Source organism: Pezoporus wallicus, unplaced genomic scaffold (assembly GCF_028554395.1).
Source record: "Pezoporus wallicus isolate ANWC-B61680 ecotype Strahan unplaced genomic scaffold, APGP_CSIRO_Pwel_v1 contig_4191, whole genome shotgun sequence".
In the NCBI taxonomy this organism is placed as follows: Eukaryota; Metazoa; Chordata; class Aves; order Psittaciformes; family Psittacidae; genus Pezoporus; species Pezoporus wallicus.
In genome coordinates this window covers 2921522-2939720 of record NW_026641383.1, presented here as the reverse complement: position 1 = coordinate 2939720, position 18199 = coordinate 2921522, and the positions used below count along the sequence as shown (strand labels likewise).

Sequence of the window (18199 nt, the reverse complement as noted above, 5' to 3'; positions counted from 1 at the left end):
AGAAGGCAAAACTTTTATTAAATGAACCAGATGTCACAAGTTAACATTTGCAGCTGTCAGAGATGGGGAATCATAAGGCAGCTATAGGAGCAGCAGAGGAATATGCAGATTTGTCCCGGATCCTGTGGACAGCCAGGCAGCAATGTAATAATAATAATAATATTAATTACTTTTAACGTGTCCTAATCGTGAGAATCAGTCGCATAGGATGTGCCTATTACTTGTTGCCCTGGAGCACTCTAATGGTCGTTGCACCAAAGGTGAGCCTATGTCAGACGGAATTGCCATCAAGGTATCAACCTGTTCCATACCAAACAGCAAAAACCTCACTACTGTATCATTCGGTCAGGAAAAAAAACAGTCATTTGATAACTATGCCAGACAAGTTGACTATCAAGGGGGGGGGTCTGTCACTTAAGAGCCTTTGTCACCTGGTTTCTTCTTGCTTGTCTTCTCTATCATTGTTTCCACAATCATCGCTGTTTCTTCATACGTCTGAATTCTGTCGTCTGAGAACTTCTCGATGGACTCCACCACCTCCACCTTCTCGTAGCTCATGGAGCCAGGCAAACCTGATTCCCTGAACAAAAGGCCCTGCTTATCTTCTCGGTCACATTCTGCCTCTCGAAGGACTCCTGGCTCAGTTGGGCTTATTGGACCAGGGGTAGGAACTGCCTCAGGCTCAGAAATGTCTGGATACTTTGTGATCTGCTCAATTCTTCCTCTTGTTTTTCTGCCCCATTCAAGTATTTCTTCTTTCTCTTCCTCTTTCTGTTTATCTTGGACTTCAAACTCTTCCCTCCTTTCACAGATAACCGCTTTCTCTTTTTCTGCTTCTTCAGCAGGTTCCGGTAGCTCTGGAATGGGCTCCACTTCACCACCGTTCATCACCTTCCCGTTGCTGTTGGAAACTATGATCCCTGCTCCTGATGGGACGGTGGGGGCCAAGATGCAAGGTTCTTCATAGCGTTCCTCCCCTGTTACCAGCACGTAACGCCCTTTGGGATAGGCATCAGGTTTAGGCTCTGCTTTCTTGTGGACTCTTATTTTCTCTTTCACAAGGCTACACAATTTATTGAAGGCTTTACTTATCTGGGCTCCATCGGGTACGTCCTCTGGGCCCATTTCTTGTTCATCCAGTTCTAATTCTTCCTGCCCAGGTTCACATGTGACCGAGCCTTCGTGCCTGAACTCCAGCTGATCTTGGTCAAAACCTTCCAGAGTTCTTTCATACATTCTTTCAGGTGAAAGACCGTCAGTTATGTCTTTAGACATCAGCCCCTTTTTCCTGGCAATTTTCTTTGTCAGAGCTTTTTGTCTGGGCTTGACACTGGCGATGTCTTGCACGGCCTGGGTGATATCTAGGGAAAAACCAAACAGAACAAACAACAAACAGTGCTGAACACGGTCGCTGCAAATGCTGGTGCTGCCCCTCACTGCTGCAGGTGGGGAACTGGATGAAGCAGCAAGTGTGAGCACAGCTCCCATCAGAGCATTAAACAGCCTCTTCTTTTACGTGGGCCCCTTGACCAAGTAGCTGTTTAGCATTGTGGTTAACCACTGCCATATAGAGTGTGAGGACAGGGAAGTGTGTGTGGTTCCCCTATCAGGCCTGCATCAATGCTCATCAGGAGCCCTCTGCTGCAGCCAGGCTCAGTACCTTCCTCCCAGGCATGGTGGCAAGGTTTGGCCCTGTCCACTGGACAAGAACCTCGTCTCCTAAAGCTGAGACTGAAGCCAAGTACCCAAAGCCTGGCAGTAGGACTAAGTGGAAACAGTTTGTCTGGCTTTTACAACTCCTGTTACTGTTTAGGGACGGGAAAGGAACAACCAAAACCCCAATTTAAAGGCTTCCTGCTGAACACAAGTTTCCTGGGTGAGTGGTCCAGCCCTGATGGGGAAGGTGAGTGTCGTCACCAGCTATTCCAGTGCTTCTGAAGGCTCTGCAGGGGGGCACCTCACCTCTGTGTCCCAGGGGGGCTAAGAGTGAGCCAGGCACCTCCCCTCACAGCAGTTTTGGGGATGGGCAGATGCAGGGGGGGTGCATCAGGAGGGCACAGAGCTGAGCAGCTACCCCATCAGCAGTGCTGAGGAGCAGCACTTGGGCATTGCTCAGACGCTGATGTTGAGCTCTAGGCACACGCAGAGGGAACCCCTGCCCATGGGCTGTGTTCAGATCTCCTGCACTATCAGTAGCCACAGAGCCCATGGCAGCTCAGCAGGAGCACAGGCAGGCTACTGATGTGCATGTCATGAACTGCTAGAGCAGAGGAGGCAGAGGTTGGTACTGGGAATTACAGGAACATGGGAACAGAGGTATTAATATGCTTTCCCCAAGGCAGGTGCTCTGTCCCGTGTGGCAGGTACAGTAACACAGGTGAAATGCCCTGCTCACCTCGCAGGTAGGAAGCAGAGGTATAGCCAGAGACAGGCCAAACCCTCAGCTGGTATAAAACAGCACTTTGCAGTTCTTTACAGCTGCTGAGGATTTATCCCCAGGCATTATGGACTCATTCCATAAACAACTTCTATGGTTCACGGAGCAGCTAGAAAAATTACAGCTGCACTCCAAAAAAATCCCTCATTTGGCAGTTTATCTCCCTTCTCAGGACAGTTTGTTATTAGTAGAACCTCAGTGAGCCTTGGATTTAATCTACAGTAAGTCATCCTGTATGTCAGCACCCACAGCACCTGTCTGTAAATCAACTCCCTTCTTTGTTAAGAGCAGCCTCACTAGTTTAATCATGGCCATTTCCTTGTCACCATGTTTATAAGCATCCCAGGTCTAACAAGCAATCCTACAACATGGAGGAAACACCATTCAGAGGAAATCAGGTAATGGGATGTAAACAGGCCCAAAGGGGTGTCCTCTGCCTGCCTGCAGCACTCAACACCCCCTGATACTCTTGTAACGTCACTGAAGTGTGAACCAATGACTCTCAACAAGTCAGCACAAACCCCCAGTTCTTGCCATAGTTTCAGGTGCCTTTTGACTGTGCTCTATTGATTGGCCTAAGCAGTAGATTGCAGAGGTATTAGCAGAGAAACTCTTTTGCTTGTGGTTTTGGCCTTTGACAGCTTGTCCCAAAGCCAGCTGAGGTAAGCTGAAATCACTGCATTTACTTGGTAAGCTGAAATCATTGCATTTACTTAGCAAGCTGGAGTCAGGCTGTCACAGCTGGTGTCGGTATGGAAGACAAATGGAAAAACATCTTAAAATACAAAGATACTGCTCTTGACAGACACAGGAAGACATGTCACAGGTTTACCTCTTCCCCTCGAAGCTTGAGGCTGGACAGGTCTATAGATCTGCGTGAAGAGTGTGACTGGCGTTCCTGCTATAGCAGAGTTTAACCTGCCGGAGAAGACGCGCATCGGTCAGATCTCTCCCCCTCATTTCCATCAAGAGCAAGTGAGATCATGCAAAATGAAGCATGGAGGTTAAAGAAATGTATTTCTCCGTGGTGAGGAGTCAAAGAGAATGATGGGAGCATGCTTCTTGTCTGGGGAAATTCAACACAGCCACAGCACCTTCGCAGGAGTCAGGCTGATTTCCACCAGCAGGAGATGTGGGATGCTCCAGTAGGTAAAGTACACCAGTAATTAAAATGCATAGCAACAGGTTTGTAATTTAGCACAGCGCTTTGAAAGGATGGGAAGGATTTTGGATGGGCAAACAGTCAATCCACAGTTACCAGAGGTCAGCAAGAGCTATACCTGCTGGCTGGTAAGATGAAATTTGGCAGCCATTACAAAGTTACCTGCATGTGCCTGACTTCAGAAGGGCAAGACGAAAACCGAGCAGTCTTCCTTGGAAAAATATATGAGGAATCAGGGGTTAAAAATGAAAATTGAGAGGCTGGCCTATATGCAAACCAGTTACTGTGTCTGTGGCCTTTCCAGTCTGCTCTGCCAGAATGTGAGAGAACATTCTGGCCCGGTGTAAATGTGCAAGAGATGCACATTTGGGGTTTTGGCAGCTATCCTGATCAGATTCCTAACCTGAATGCAGTGTCCAAAATGAGACGGTGAAAACTGGTGAAATATCTGTTCCCCACATGTGAGGTTGGCTATTAGTGAGGGTCCTTCCCCTGCATCTTCTGGACAACTCAGCATAGCAGTTTGGCTCTGGCTCTGCTGCCTGTGCATGCAGCTGTGAAAGCCCAGCTCCTTTTATTCCTCCTCATGTGAGGTTGATGGTTGACATTAGAGGGAGCCAGTGCTCCTCCTTAGGTTTAAACAACCCAAATCCCTGACTTACATTACACCGTTTTTCAGCCCCTGCCTGAAGAATGGGTTTGCTGTGAAGAGTGCTTCGCTTTTCAGGACATTTGCCCTGCCTGAGCCTCGCAAATACAACCTGCCTGTAACACCCCAACGAGCTTCACTAACACACAAGCAGTGGAGAAGGCGTTTAGATTGCTTTTGTGTGCTCCTGATGTCTGTGCACTGATGCCTGGCCAGTGTATGGAAAGGAGACTGTGTAGAAAGAAGCAGCTCAAAATGGCTCTGACCCCTTCCTTGGCAGAGGCTTGACCAGATTTTACATCTATTTAAATTACCGACCCTGAACATGCACCAGTAAAAGGTGTGAAATGGCAGTGGCTTTGGGTAGATCAGACGCCCTCAAGCATGCGTTTCCTAAAGGAGATAAAAGCCATCACTGTCCCCTTTGGAGAGTCCAGAAACCAGCCTTACCGGCTGTCCTCGTTCTCGATGATGCGTTTGTACCGCTCCAGCTCATTCTCCAGGGACTGCTGGTAGATCACCAGCTGGCGGCAGTCGGTTGTGTACTTCTCCAAGGTCCTCTCCGCCTCCTCTATCCCCTTCCTGAGGTTTTCGATCTGCTCGTTGTAAAGCTGAATTTCATCGTCGTAACTCTCCTGCGTGTTTTTAATCGCCTGCTCCAGCATGGTTGTCTGGTAAACAAAATCAGTGGGTGAAAGAAGCAGCTCTGAAACACTGCGAGGTGTCCCTGCCCATGGCAGGGGGGTTGGAACGAGATGATCTTAAGGTCCTTTCCAACCCAAACCATTCTGTGATTCTATGATTCAGCATCCCAGTATTTCAAGGGTAACTAAAGGCCAGACATGTTTTGTTATGATGTGTGAAGCTGCACTGCGTTGGGTTAGTTATTCAAAACCAAAAACTTCCCCCCTTGCACCCTTGTTTATCCCAAGGCTTCTTTTCCACAATAAGCATGACGGGATCAGTGTACACCAGGGGAACAAGGGTGTGATGTCTCCTTCCCCCCCTCCCCAAGACTGGCTGTTGTCTCACTGTGGATTGCCTTGGCAGAGCAGGCAGTGTCTTACCGACAGCAGAAGTGCTTAACTGGGAAGCTGTGGCCAGGCAAAACCTGTTCTTCCATCTCTGTGGTCTGCAGACCAAGCACGGGAGCTTAAGGAAGGGTCTTTTTTTTAAATAAGAACCCTTCATTTTGAATTCAAGTCCTTGGCTTTTTTACTCCAGCAATAAAAATAACTGCTGTGCCCTAAGGCTTCAGCTCCAGGTATCGGATAGCACGTCCACCAGGAGGTGGCGATAGGTGCCTTGACAAAACCAGGGCCGGCAGTTGCAGGTGGGGTATTCGGCGGTGTCCGTTGTGCTCTTACTTTCCTCTGCTATTTTCAGCTCTTTATCATGGTTCTTTTATCACTTCATTGTTTGCCTTTTTTTTTTTCCTTCAAACAGCTTTTAAAGAGATGAGCTCACAAAAAGCTAATGGAGCAGTAACTGGCTAATGGGTTCTTTAATAATTGATTTATTTCTATATGTTACAGCCAAGATTTGCAAAAACCTTTTAAAAAGCCTAAATTTAGGATCTAAGTCCCTTGGCATTAGTTTGGTTATACTGCAGTGTACCAGTGAACGGGTACCACAGACCTCTTTAATGTTTGGTTCTCCTGAAGTGGCCTCGATAACCTCTCAGCAGAGCCCTGAAGGTCCACCATCATTTTTCATGGAGCCAGTTTCCAGCCTGAGCTCAGTAAGAAAGTAAGCCAGACCAGCCCTGTGTGACCTTTCCATTCCCAGCCTCCTGCTGACTCTGTCCTCCAGGAAACCAGCTGCAATGTGGAAACCTTCTTCCACCACTGCTTCATTATGGCTGTGATACCTGCAGCCCTCCCTGGCCATCTAAACCTTACAGTTCGAAACACTGAGAGAATGGGAATGAAACAGCTGAAGAAAAAGATGGAAAACTAAAAGAAACACACCTCCAAGTCAACCCCATTAAAGGCCATTCAGGTTTTACCATGTGACCATAAAAAGAGCAGTGTTCATGAGCATCTCGGTTGTGTTTATGGCTAGTGATGACAGTACCTCAGTCTGCAGCTTGTATTTCTGTGCCTGTAGCTGGCAGAGGATGCTCTTGTATTCCTCCAGCTGGCTCTGCAGAACAGGGATCCTCCTCTCTGCTATCAGTTTTTCCTGGTTGGAAGAAAACAGCGTTGTGTACAGAAAGTATGTTTCACTCTGTTAAAAAGAGCCAAACTAAAGTCCGCTACTGGAAAGAAGCTGTAAATGCAAACAGAAAACTGCAGAAGGCAAAGAAAATGATGGGTATTGAACCTCAAGTAGACCCTGTGACATGGCTTCAGGAATAAAAGATGTCACTTGTCAGGACTGTAGAAGTACAGCTTATGTTGAAATTAAACCCTGTAGATGCAGAAGTTCGTATCTTCTTCCAGCTAATAAACATCCTTGGCACAGCCACGTCTTGGTAGGAATCACCAAGTTTTCATTTAGTCTGTAGCCATTTATTTGATTTACAAGTTTTCACACATCTTACCGCCCCGTTAGGATAAGATTTACTTTCTCTGTAAATACTCATATACCCTGCCATCCTCAGACAGCAAGCACAACTGCTCCAACTACCTTTAAACCAGCCATTTCTGAGGCTGAGACATATGTTATAGTGTGCTTGACTAACACAATCTCTATTCTCCTGATCAGTCCAGTGTTCCAAAGCTACAATTTCTCTTTCTTACTTAGAGCAGTATGTATTTTCTGAGAGCAATACTTGCCTCACATATGCCAGTGGTTATAGGGGACACACGAGGGGTTGTCTGGATGATCTGCTGCAAAACATTGACGTAGGTCTGGATTTCCATAAGGTTCTGTGGTAAAGTAAAAAGCATTTAATCAGAAAATGCTATAGCAAGGTGCTGCCTTCAAGATGCTCCACTTCTGGGGCTTATTCCTAGGTATTTACATCTTTCAGCATATAAAAGACCAGTTCATGTTCAGACTTAGTCTTGGAATGTGGTTTTAGACCTGATTTGGAGTGCATGCGTGCTAACAGTTTCCTCATGCTGAAGGTACATAACAGGCATTGGCTATGTGACAGTACAGTTCATAGTCTTACTTAAGGAATCAGTGCACAGGAGCTTTTCAAAATGAGAACCACAGATACCTTTGCATATGGTCCAAAAAAGTGAATCTGTTCTTTCAAAAAGAGCAAAGATGGGACAGTGGCCTGCTCCAAGCCTCACAGCTCTACCAGGAAGGAGAAGGGGGCTGCATGTGTTAGAGTTGGATGCAGCATAATAGTAGAGCCACAGGCTTACGTCTGATGATTAACTGGAATACTCTGGTGCAGAAAATTGGATATCCCCATCTGATGAAAGCAGTAGCTTCTTAGCATGAAATACAAGACAGCTTGACCAGCATGTTGAGTTGAATCATGATAACAGGTCAACACATTCAAGACATTACTACAGCTGTAGGCACTGGAACCAAGGGAGTCAGCTGGATGCTTGCAGCCACCCAGCCATTGGGCTTGGAAATATATAGGGCTGTCTTTACCCATCAAAATGTAAATAGGATTTGCTTTAATTTGCCATTGGAACAGATGGTGAAGGGCAAGTCTTGACACGTCTCTAGAAGGAAAGAGCTAAGGAAAACAGCAAATTCAGCCATTTACCTTCTTGTATCTGTCCTTTGTGGCGTTAATGTCATCCTGCAGGAACTGGGACTCGATCTGCAGCTCCAGGTTGCACAGCAGTGCTTCATCAGCTTCCTGCAATGCAGAGACATGTGGCAGGGTTAGTACATATTGTTGAAGTGCCAGAATCACAGCAGCCACTTGACCATAAAGTGAGTTGCATGTGCGTGGACACCACGCAGCCTGCATGGAGAATTGCAACCTGTTGGGCGAAACAAAAATATTATGAAACCCACAAACAAGAGGCATCTTATTTATCGTGTTTTCCCATTGTACACACTGCTTTTCTGCACAAATATAAAGTATGATACAGTTTGGCACTGGTACACTCAAAATACGTTAACCATATGCTTTGTGAATGCTGGGAGCCAAGTAATAGATGCTATGAAATACCAGTCTTTGATGCTAAAAGCTTGCAATGGTGCATGAATCTTAGAACAGATCCACAGGCTAAGGCATTAACTTCTCTAGTGTTTGTGACAGGGCCTGAAGTACCCTGATGCTTTTTTAATATCCCCACTAAAGAAGCCCTTAATAAAAACCAACAAACAGGACAGTCCAAAGTATTTTCACTCCTTTTGGTGTATTCTCAAACACCAGAAATGTTGGAATCATTTCTGCAAATAAAATGACAGATGAGCAAGGCTAAGAAAAACCCCACTTTGCTGCAGAAGTTTCTGGTACATTGGGATTTGTGAGGATGAAAATTCAGCATGTTCAGTTAATTCAGAGGACAAGGTGTATGAGTAGCAATTATGAACTCGAAGTACGTAGGTATGAGTGGCACTGGTATTTAAATCCAGTGAAATCTCCATTTCTGTTCAAAGGTCAATTCATTTTTTCCCAGTGTTATTTCATTTAATACAAACCGTCGAATATCAAATAATTTCTGTGGAACATGGCAATATATTTTACAAATATATAAGTGTGGGGGAAAGAGCTTTATTTTTCTACTTACAGCATGCCTTCTTGATTAGGTTTACCATTAAATAACACTAATATACCACTTCTGATACCATACACTGATGTGCCATTACCAGCCCTAAAAATGCCTCAGTGAATGGATTGCAGGTTGTAAATAAACCACTGAATTCTATGGGTGCAGCACATGACTCTTAGATGGGGATTTTTCCTTTTCCACGTGCACAGCATGTGCTATCCCAAAAATGTGTAGATGTTAGCTGTCTCATTATGCTGCTGAGCCTCCCTGCCAGAGACCTCTCCATCAGTCTCTCTGCTTTGTGAGACAGTGGCTAATGCAGAAACATCCAAACCAGCACATTCAGAGCCAGTCAGCAGAAATGCCGCTGCTTTTCTGCACTCCTCTGTCCTCCTATTGACAGGAAGATCAGCAGGACAATGGCCATGTTGGGAGGTCTGGGAAAGAGCCAAACCCCCCCCCCCCCCCAGGCCTCTAGATAATACTGATAATCAAATATTTCTGCATGTAATAAGCAAAAGCAGTGTTCAGCTTCCCAAATGTTCCTTCAAAGGGGAAAAATACTTATGCTTTTATTCCCTGCTTTCCAATAGACCAGCTTCACCGATGATGCTGTACATCAGAACAGTGCAGTGCCTACACATTTTCTTCTGAACCTTGCAGTATTTCCTATTCAATCAACTTCAGAAAAATCTGTTCTGCTTTAGGTGCTGATTCCAGAACGACGATCCATGTGCTGAGTCAGCATTTTCATTTACCATGGAAGAGAAATCACTTGGAACTTTCCAGAAACAGTGTTTGCTGATTTTTCAATAGGTTCCCCAGCTGGTGGAAAAGGCATGAATTTATATCTGTGCATGCACTTTTCAGGCTATGTCTTGAGCACCTGTACAGAAAATCAGCTGTGTTCTCTCCAGCATTTGGTGCCCCAATGCAAGGAGCTGCTGCAATGGGGACAGCCCAGACACAACCTGGGATAATAACATCCCCTAAAGCTTAAGATCATGTCAGCTTTGCCTGGGGTTGCCAAACCAATTCACTTTCTTTCAGATGCAGATTGGCTGAGAGGAACTGTGAAGATGGACCCACCAGGTCCAGCTACCGCTTACAAAGTGCCTCCACAATTAGTTTTTAAGACCTTGCAGGATGTCCAAGAACCCTGCTAGCACACTGGAAAATAGCAATGATGCAGGATATCTAGAGCTTACTGGAGATAGCAATGCTAAAATGCACGTTTTCTTTCACATAAAACATGCATATCATTGACATGACAGTGCTCAAGCAAAACAGTTCCTGCCATATGTAGCAGGGAAATACAAAATATCTCTGTTTTTCACTGTGATTGTTTCCAAATACTGAAGATGAAGGATAAGCTGTGAAAAGTAGATCTGGGAAAGGATAAAATGCAATTTTCTTCACTCAGACAAAAACTAGCAGCAGGAGAAGACGAATCAGGCTTTCTCACAGACCTTGTTTGGAAACTTCCTAAATGTGTTAGTAAACTGTATCTTTTCTCTGGGTTTATCATCAGCATGATGACAAACATCATCAGTTCTCTTTCCATGGCATTAGTTCAGGAAATTGTGGCTTGATAGAAACATTCCTCGTGTTTCACTGCAAAAGGTACAAATCCAAGGTGTGTGTGTGTGGGGGGGGATGTGGCTTTTCTTTTGTTTGGAAACCTAATGCAAAGTGGAGGGTGTATCCTAGGAAGGGCTGACTATATCCTGCAAGGGACTGAGGAGCTTTGAGACACACCAAACTTCAAGATTTAGACATCATCAGCATTGTCTCATGCTACAATATTAGTACTAAGCATACTTTAATACAGTAGCTATATTAAAATATAAGGGTCATGGAGAAGGTGTTTAGCAACAAACGTTTTCTCTGGTCACATTTCAGATCCTTCAATACATGTATTGCCTGCATGGTAAGACTAATAAATGGGCTTCTCCTACCTCTGGTTTTTCCTAAACTCCTACTCTGAGTGTAAACTCCAACTCACTCAGAAACTGCCTTCCAAGTTAGAAAAGACCAAACAAACAAGAGTCCTAGCAGAGTGAAAAAGAGTTATTAAAGGCACGTAAGCATGAGCGAGAGCTTCGGCAAGAGTGAACTTGCATATTGGATGTGGAAGAAGCAACATGTGTGTCAACTCCAGGTCCCAAAATGTACGCAGGAGCCATTGCTGATGCTCCAAAACGAGTGTTGCTCAGTAGGTCCTCCTAGTTCTCGGTCTTACAGACAAGTTACTGAAGGCGTGAGCACATCTGAGGCTGCGGGCTGCAGATGGCATGGTGCTACACAGCCAAAATCAGCAGGACTGTACAGAGCAGGGCGATACACGCTGTGTACGCACACACCGAGGCTCAGCCATTTGCACAAAGCTCAGGGAGGTGAATGAAGGGGAAGAAGAACTTTTCATCAGTGCATAATGACAAGAAATATTGTGGTCTGACATTTTATCTTCCCACTGCTTATTCAAAACAGCTTGCTTAGAGAAATCATAAAGACCTTTCCTTTTCCATTTTTCCTGTCTTACCTTATTAAGGCGTTCAAGGGTTTCCTTTAGCTTCTGCTGGTATTCACGTTCATTTCTATACCTGCAAACAGAACAAAGGAGATGAGGTTCAATGGTTCATCCTTCTGCAAACTGCATTTTCATCTGCACTTTCAAGCACAATATATGCTTCACACTAAAGCAGAATATGAATCTTGAAAGGGGCCAAAAGATTTACTTATGCATTAGCATTGCTTTTTTTTTTTTGGTCCAGATGCTGAGAGTAATCCCAGGATTTACTAATGTCTTGCCCTCAATTTATGTAGCAAATGACAACAGAATGCCACCTATTTGCTATCACTTTTTCACCGAAAGCCCAAGAATAGATTATTTACAATAAAATTGTATTTGATTAGCGTTGGACTGCAGTGACAGCCATTCATCAGTGGTTACCACGTGAGTATTTGCTACATTGGCAAATTAGCATTTAATTACAGAGCACTTGGTTTTCTATTCTACCTGTTGTTGTTCAGTAAGCATTTTCATGACAGACACATTAAACACAAAGATTGCAATTTCACATATTGATTGTGTATGATTAATGATGTATTAGGATGCTTTGATGGATCAAGCTTTGTGTCCTCTTTGATATAGCAATCAGATTTTAACCTGGTCAAAATCATATGTGAGTCTTAGTAAGACTGTTCATATACATTTATAACTGTTTCAATTGTTATAACACTTATAACATTTATAACTGTTCATATACATTTATAAAAAATCTACCAGTGCAAAATGTGCATGTTCGTGTACTAAGTAACAATGGACGTACATCGTGTTTATCTTTGAGGAAAAAGCACATTCTTTGAGAATTGGGGCTCTGTACTTGTATCTTGACTTATCTTCAAGAAAAACCTCTTAGCTGCAGAGTACAAAACTTCCTAATTGTTGATTATAAATTTTTATTCATTTACCTAAAGAAACTGTATATAAAATGTTTAACAGGAGATACAGTTTAATCAGACCCCATTAAAAAAAAAACACAAACAGCCAGATCTTATAGTACAAGGTAATGAGACTTTGCCATAAGTAGTGAACAAGCGGCTCATCAAACTACATCTGCTGCCAGTGCCAAAGTACATAGTGTCTGTTGCAGTTTATCCCTTTGCTTTCCCCAAAATAATAGAGATACAGAGATATAAAAAGCTAGCATTTTCTTGATTTCTACAAGAAACCCTCATGGTGGGTGGCAAGTGAAGTCTGGTGGTGAATGTCCTTCATTTGCAGTACAAGCAATGGACATCAACGCAGCACAATCCTCACCAGAATTCAGAACTGAACATACATAAAAGCTCTTCTCCACCTACTCAAGTAGCTTTACAGCTGCAGTAGACCTCTTTGGATTGCTTACGGTAAAAGGGGGAAGGAAACAGAGTGGAGAGGGCTGCCAGGCTCAAAGAAGGCAGGTCAGAGCTTTGAAGGTTCCCTTCGCCTCTCTTAGTGCCCCAACAGAGAGATGCTAACCTAATAGATTCAGAGTTAGGTGTTAAACCCCTTAAGCCCTCCCCACATCCTGGGGTGCCAGCCTGATGAGAGCATTGGACATGCAGGAGGGAAGCCCATGACTAAGTTTGTTTTTCCACCTGGCCCTTGTTTTTCGGGCCCTGCTTTTGCTGCAATGCAAGAGCTGCCCCTCTCCAAAGAGAAAACAGTCACAATAGTTCCTAGCAATCCTCCATGGCCAGGTAATCAGTCTGGTGTCAGCCTTGTGTCTTTAATATGAAGACAAATGCTGTCGCTCTGTTGAACCCTTCTGAACTCTTTTGGCAATATAGGAAGGCTCTTGGCTTACCATTAGCAGAGGTTAAACTTTTCTACTACATTTTTCCTTTTCACTTTTCCTGAGGCACTTTGCTAACCTTTTCTCAACAGAGACAGCAGTAATTTGGGTGCCAAAGAGAGCACAAACTGCAAAAAGCTGGTCCTGCAAGGACGACGGACAGACCAGTAATAGTTTTTGTTTATATCCTAGAAGCTAGGGTAAGGGCTGTACTCTGCTGATTTGTGAACAGGTTTGTTGGTACCTGCATTACCAAGAAGCTGCTATTGAGCAGCTGAGAGCTATAAGGCAAGATTTGACAGTCTGGAGAGGGGGAGGAGGGCAGGCAGGACCTCCTTAACTGCAGCTGCAGCAGAATAAAGACCTCCCCATCACCAGAGGAGAAGCAGCAGCACAAACAACCCCTGCAGACAGGGACAGAAATAGCTTTACCAATGGAGTCCCTACTGCTCCCCATACCATAACTATTGTGTTTTCCTACTTGGTTTTGTTTCCTTTCACAGGTGTTGGGTCTCCACTGTGGCCCCAAAGGGTATCACATCATCAGAGCATCACTACACGACGCAGCTTGGAGAACACAGTGGCAATTTCAGTGTCTAGTGACTTCCAGGGAATCATCTGCCATGCAAACCCCACAAGATTAGAATGAATTAGAATGAATTTTAAATGAAATAATCGATTAGCAAGACTTTTAATTTTTGAAGTTAATTAATCCTGTTCAGTCAAGGGTGCTAAAATCTGGGTTTCAGCATTCTTCCCTAGTATCAGAGAGAGAAATACAGTCCTTTCCCACAGCCAGATGCAACATTGCTATAATAATGATGCCAAATAAGATTAGCATGATTAGTATTTTTGTGAGATGCATACAAACAATTCCTAGTAATGCTTTTTTTTTTTCAGCATCAAGAGAAAGAATTCTCTGCTGACACAGAGTCTGAATTATTCATGTTAATGTGAAAAGCTATAACTGTGACTACAGAGGATTAAAAATAAGTTGTAACACAAGATCTACTTTCCAGCAGTTCATGCACATTCAGTTGTACAGATCCGGTAATCCCAGGCCCTGCTGTGTTTAAATGCAGCTTTGAAAGGTCTACTTGCATAAATGCAACTTTTAAACATTTACTTACAGATACAAATCTATTTACCAAAGTGTGAATGTAAGAATGGGTTGTAAGAGCTAAAATTCTTTGCATTAGTGAAGGACACACACTTCTATCAATTAACTGGTACACAGTGCTCCACTGAAAGCACTGTGTGCCAAAAGCAGTGCTTTATGCTTCAAATGAAGCAAGAAACCCCACACTGCCTGCTGCAGACTGAGTACAGACCCAGGTGGGAGAGCAGGTCTTCAGCACAGGAATGCTTCTGGTTTCAGGAGCATGGCAAGACCCTAACACGGCAGAGAACATTATTCCTCCTGTATTTTGCTTAGATAGCTTTACTTGTAAGTTCAAGTAGCTGAAATCATAGCCATCAGGTTGGCTTTGAGCTAGAAAGATGGTGAGAAGGCAGAGTACACATTGTCAGAGCACTGGTCTTGTTTTAACTCCTTCAACTCAAAACCCAACAAATGATCCACAGACTGCTCAGGTGAATGCAGGAATCTATGAACAGGTTGCCAGGACAAGCCAAATGTTTCTGGCCAGTTTTTCTCATTCTTTTCTTGCCAGTTTTCCTTGCAAGCTGTTGAAATCAAAGGAGGCATTGTGTGTTTTGCTGTACTGATTCTTCTCCTCCCTCAGGCACCCCAGACAGAGATAACAGAGTTCTGCCCAGCTCTATCATAGCACTAAACGTTTCTATACAGCTGGCACACTAATATACAGGTAGACTTTGGAGTACTGAGTTCACTAATAAAAACACATGAACAAGTATCAGAGCCAACAGCTAAATTACAGCATTGCCTGTAAAAACCCCTTCCTACTCAGGATCTTGTAGCTCACTGGCACTGAGTTAGGGCATTGTGGACATCTGATCATTTCCAGCATTAAGCCTCAGTGCACCTGGGCGGGCAATTCTCTGCTGTCAGATGAGAGACCAGGGCTTGGCATTGCTATAGCTGTGTTGTAGCTCACAGCCTCCGTGGGCTGTTTGCCTGGCAGCCCACCGAATTGGGTTGGAAATCTTATTTTTTTAGATTAGAGTTTTTTTAGCTGGCTCATTTTCTTAATTCAAATGTCAGGGTGGCTCCAGGAATAGCTGTGGCAGCGCTGCGTATCAGATGGTGTGCAGGGCTGGGGAGGGCAGGATGTTGGGACTGTACAGCTACTGATGATCAGCGTTATCATCAGGCCATGCCCTGAAGACACAGATGGCCTCGACGTCAATTATCTTGCATCTGGTTTTGGGCTCTTTCCAGTTGAAAAATGCTTGGAGACAGAAAAGGGAAATATTATCAGTCTTACACATTCTAGTCCAGAGAAGGGGGAATTAGTGGAGGGTCAGACTGAAAAATCACGTGGTTTGGGCAAGGACAGACATAAAGTCTGCGATGGAGACAAGGGATGAAATCTTGAGGGCCTTTGTATTTCTGCAGCAGCAAGATAGGGCTCAGATGGTTCACCTCCTGCCTTAACAAAAGTGTTTCTGGTAAGTGTGGTGAGCATTGCCTGGGAGTGGCTGCACAGATTTGTTGAAAATGTTTCATCTTTCCCCTTCCCATCGCTGTCAGGGAGAAGTGTTTCTAAGCTAGAGTGTGCTATATGGAATTCACCCTCACCCTTCGGCAGGGAGGATGAAGAGCTCCTCCCTCCAAGCTGCTGCCAAATCTTCCTGGCTGAACTAGCCAAGACAGATGTTTAAGGGGAAAGAACCCTGGCCAGTAAGTAACAAGAGGCCAAGACCCTTCTCTTCTGTGAGCACTCCTTTTATGAGCAATACTCATCAAGTCTCATTGTGTAATTAATAAAGCAACATGACCAAAACTGCCTGTTGCTGAAGGGAAGGGACTAGATGTGTCAGGAGCCACTCGTATGGCTCATCCCCCAAGGCTCCTGCTCTGTGATTTACGGTGCAACTAAGGTTAAGAAGTTAGGGGAAACTTGTTCTTGCAGCTATTGCTTTAGTAGCAGAAGATTAAATAGTGGGATGCAAGGAAGAAGGGGAGAGTAATTAGATTTTTTTTCTTGGTATGTAAAATTTGCTTATTTACGGTCCTTTCATCTCACATCTGTAGTGGCTGGACACCCAGGTATCTCACAACGCCTGTAAATAACAGTTTCTCAGAGATATCCCTCACATTTCAGAACATATTCGAGGTTGTGTAACTCTGCACTGCTCAGACACAAGACATGCTTTGAGCTGTTTGGTTTCTAATTGGGTTATTCCCTCTTGGCAGCCCAGAGCACAGTCCTGCTAAAGCTAATGAGTAATAGCAACCAATGTGTGCCATGGCAAAGACCTGCTGCCATGGAAGGGAAAGGGCAGTTGCCTGTCTAGTAGAAGTGAGACCATGGAATGCACAAATTCCAGTCACCTTGCTTTTCACCATGGACTTACTGCCTGCCATCCCCAGCTACAACTCTGATACACAGGGAGAGGCATCACCTGTGCACAAGTAGAGCTGGTGACACCAAACCTGTCCTTACTACGAAGATTAACTATGGAAACCATACCACTCTATGTTCCTCCCTTTGTAAGCCTTACTTGTTGCGGTACTCATCAAGCATGCGCTGGGCATCCTTCTCCTCCCGCTCCAGCTTGGCTCGGTCAGATGCCAGCTCCCGCATTCGTTGCCGGTTGAACTCGATCTGTCCCGCGAAGGCTTCGTCCAAGCCCACCAGCTCATCCATGCGCTGGAAGGTCTCCAGCTGCTTGCGCAGGATGGTGTTGCGCTGCTCCAGCACACGTGCCCGGTTGATGTAGCTGGCAAAGCGCTCGTTGAGCTCCTGCAGGTTCTCCAGGCCCCGGGCTTGGGCCAAACTGTCAAATTCGGGGGAGCCTCGCAGCTCATCGTAGGCGTCCGACCGCTCGTACTTCTCCTTGCGCACCTCGCGAAGGAAGCTGCTCCTGTACATGGCTTCGGGGGGGCTGTGTGGTGCCGGGTTCCCCTCTTGCGTGCCTGCCTGCCTCTCCAGTTCGGATCTGAATTACAGCTGGGGTGTTTGAGGAGGAAGAACTGAACATAATCACCCCCCCAGATGATAAGGATTTGTCTCCAGGGCGGTTTGTGGCACTAAAGGCATCATCTGCAGCAGTGAACTAAATAAATCCCTATGGCCCCGCCTTGGGGCTGCCTCTCCCGGCGTCAGCATTTCGGAGGAGCAGTGGGTACGGGAGGGTGAGGGGCTTTCCTTTTCCAGGCTTGCAATTGTGTATGGCTAGAATAAAAGAGAACTACATCCAGCTTTCACCCGGCGGATTAAAGCATTACCCGTGGACAACAAAACGAGAGCTTTGCAGTTTCGGAGCCTGAGCTCAAAGCCTTTCGTGGCTCTGCTGGGGGGAGAGCTTTGTCCCATGGTGGTGTCCCCAGGGCTATGAGCAGAGGCCTTCTGCTGAGCCAGGATTTTGGTGTGAGCAGATGGCAGCGCTTGGCTTTTGTTGTTTGACAGTTTTGCGATCATTTAGGATGATGGGATGGTGTATAAAAGCCAATGTGACTCCTGCTCCAAGTCCAAGTTTTACCTCCTCGGTTCCCACTTCACTCTTCTTCATGTCAGCCTTTCCTGCAGGTTATTTCTACCTGGTGTGAGGCGCATCAAAGCTGCAGTGCTACTAAAAACCCCAAGCTTAACAGGGCCATGTTGGGAAGGTGGTTTCCTTGGGGATAGCTAAGTGCCATGTCTTTTCGTGACTTGGTGGACATGCTGTACTACTGGGAACTGCGGTCCTTCCTTCCTTCCTTCCCTTCATTCCCACTGTAATGGAGTCTCAAGTGCTGCCATTCCCTGAGAGGCTTTAATTTCAGTGGAAGTGATGGATGTATTTCCTCTGTTACTTTTTTACCAGTCTTTCCCTTCACAAAAC

At 45.1% G+C, this 18199-nt stretch overlaps 1 protein-coding gene across 1 annotated transcript; it reads right to left on the bottom strand.

Moving 5' to 3' along the window:
- Positions 1 to 13: 13 nt before the first annotated feature.
- Positions 14 to 17569, bottom strand: BFSP1 (beaded filament structural protein 1). Its single transcript, XM_057423414.1, has 8 exons — positions 16877 to 17569; positions 11431 to 11491; positions 7928 to 8023; positions 7029 to 7121; positions 6325 to 6432; positions 4699 to 4919; positions 3270 to 3355; positions 14 to 1361 (listed from the first exon to the last, which is right to left on the bottom strand). The coding sequence occupies exons 1-8, from the start codon at positions 17245 to 17247 to the stop codon at positions 415 to 417; spliced, it is 1983 nt and encodes a 660-aa protein (XP_057279397.1). The 5' UTR covers positions 17248 to 17569; the 3' UTR covers positions 14 to 414.
- Between the last annotated feature and the right edge of the window lie 630 nt (positions 17570 to 18199).

Coding starts and splice junctions, on each gene's coding strand:
- BFSP1 (XM_057423414.1), bottom strand. CDS start 17,247: ATGTACAGGAGCAGCTTCCTTCGCGAGGTGCGCAAGGAGAAGTACGAG. Junction 7,122..7,927: donor CAAAGGACAGATACAAGAAG/GTAAATGGCTGA, acceptor ACTTTACCACAG/AACCTTATGGAAATCCAGAC. Junction 6,433..7,028: donor TAACCACTGGCATATGTGAG/GCAAGTATTGCT, acceptor TCTTCCAACCAG/GAAAAACTGATAGCAGAGAG.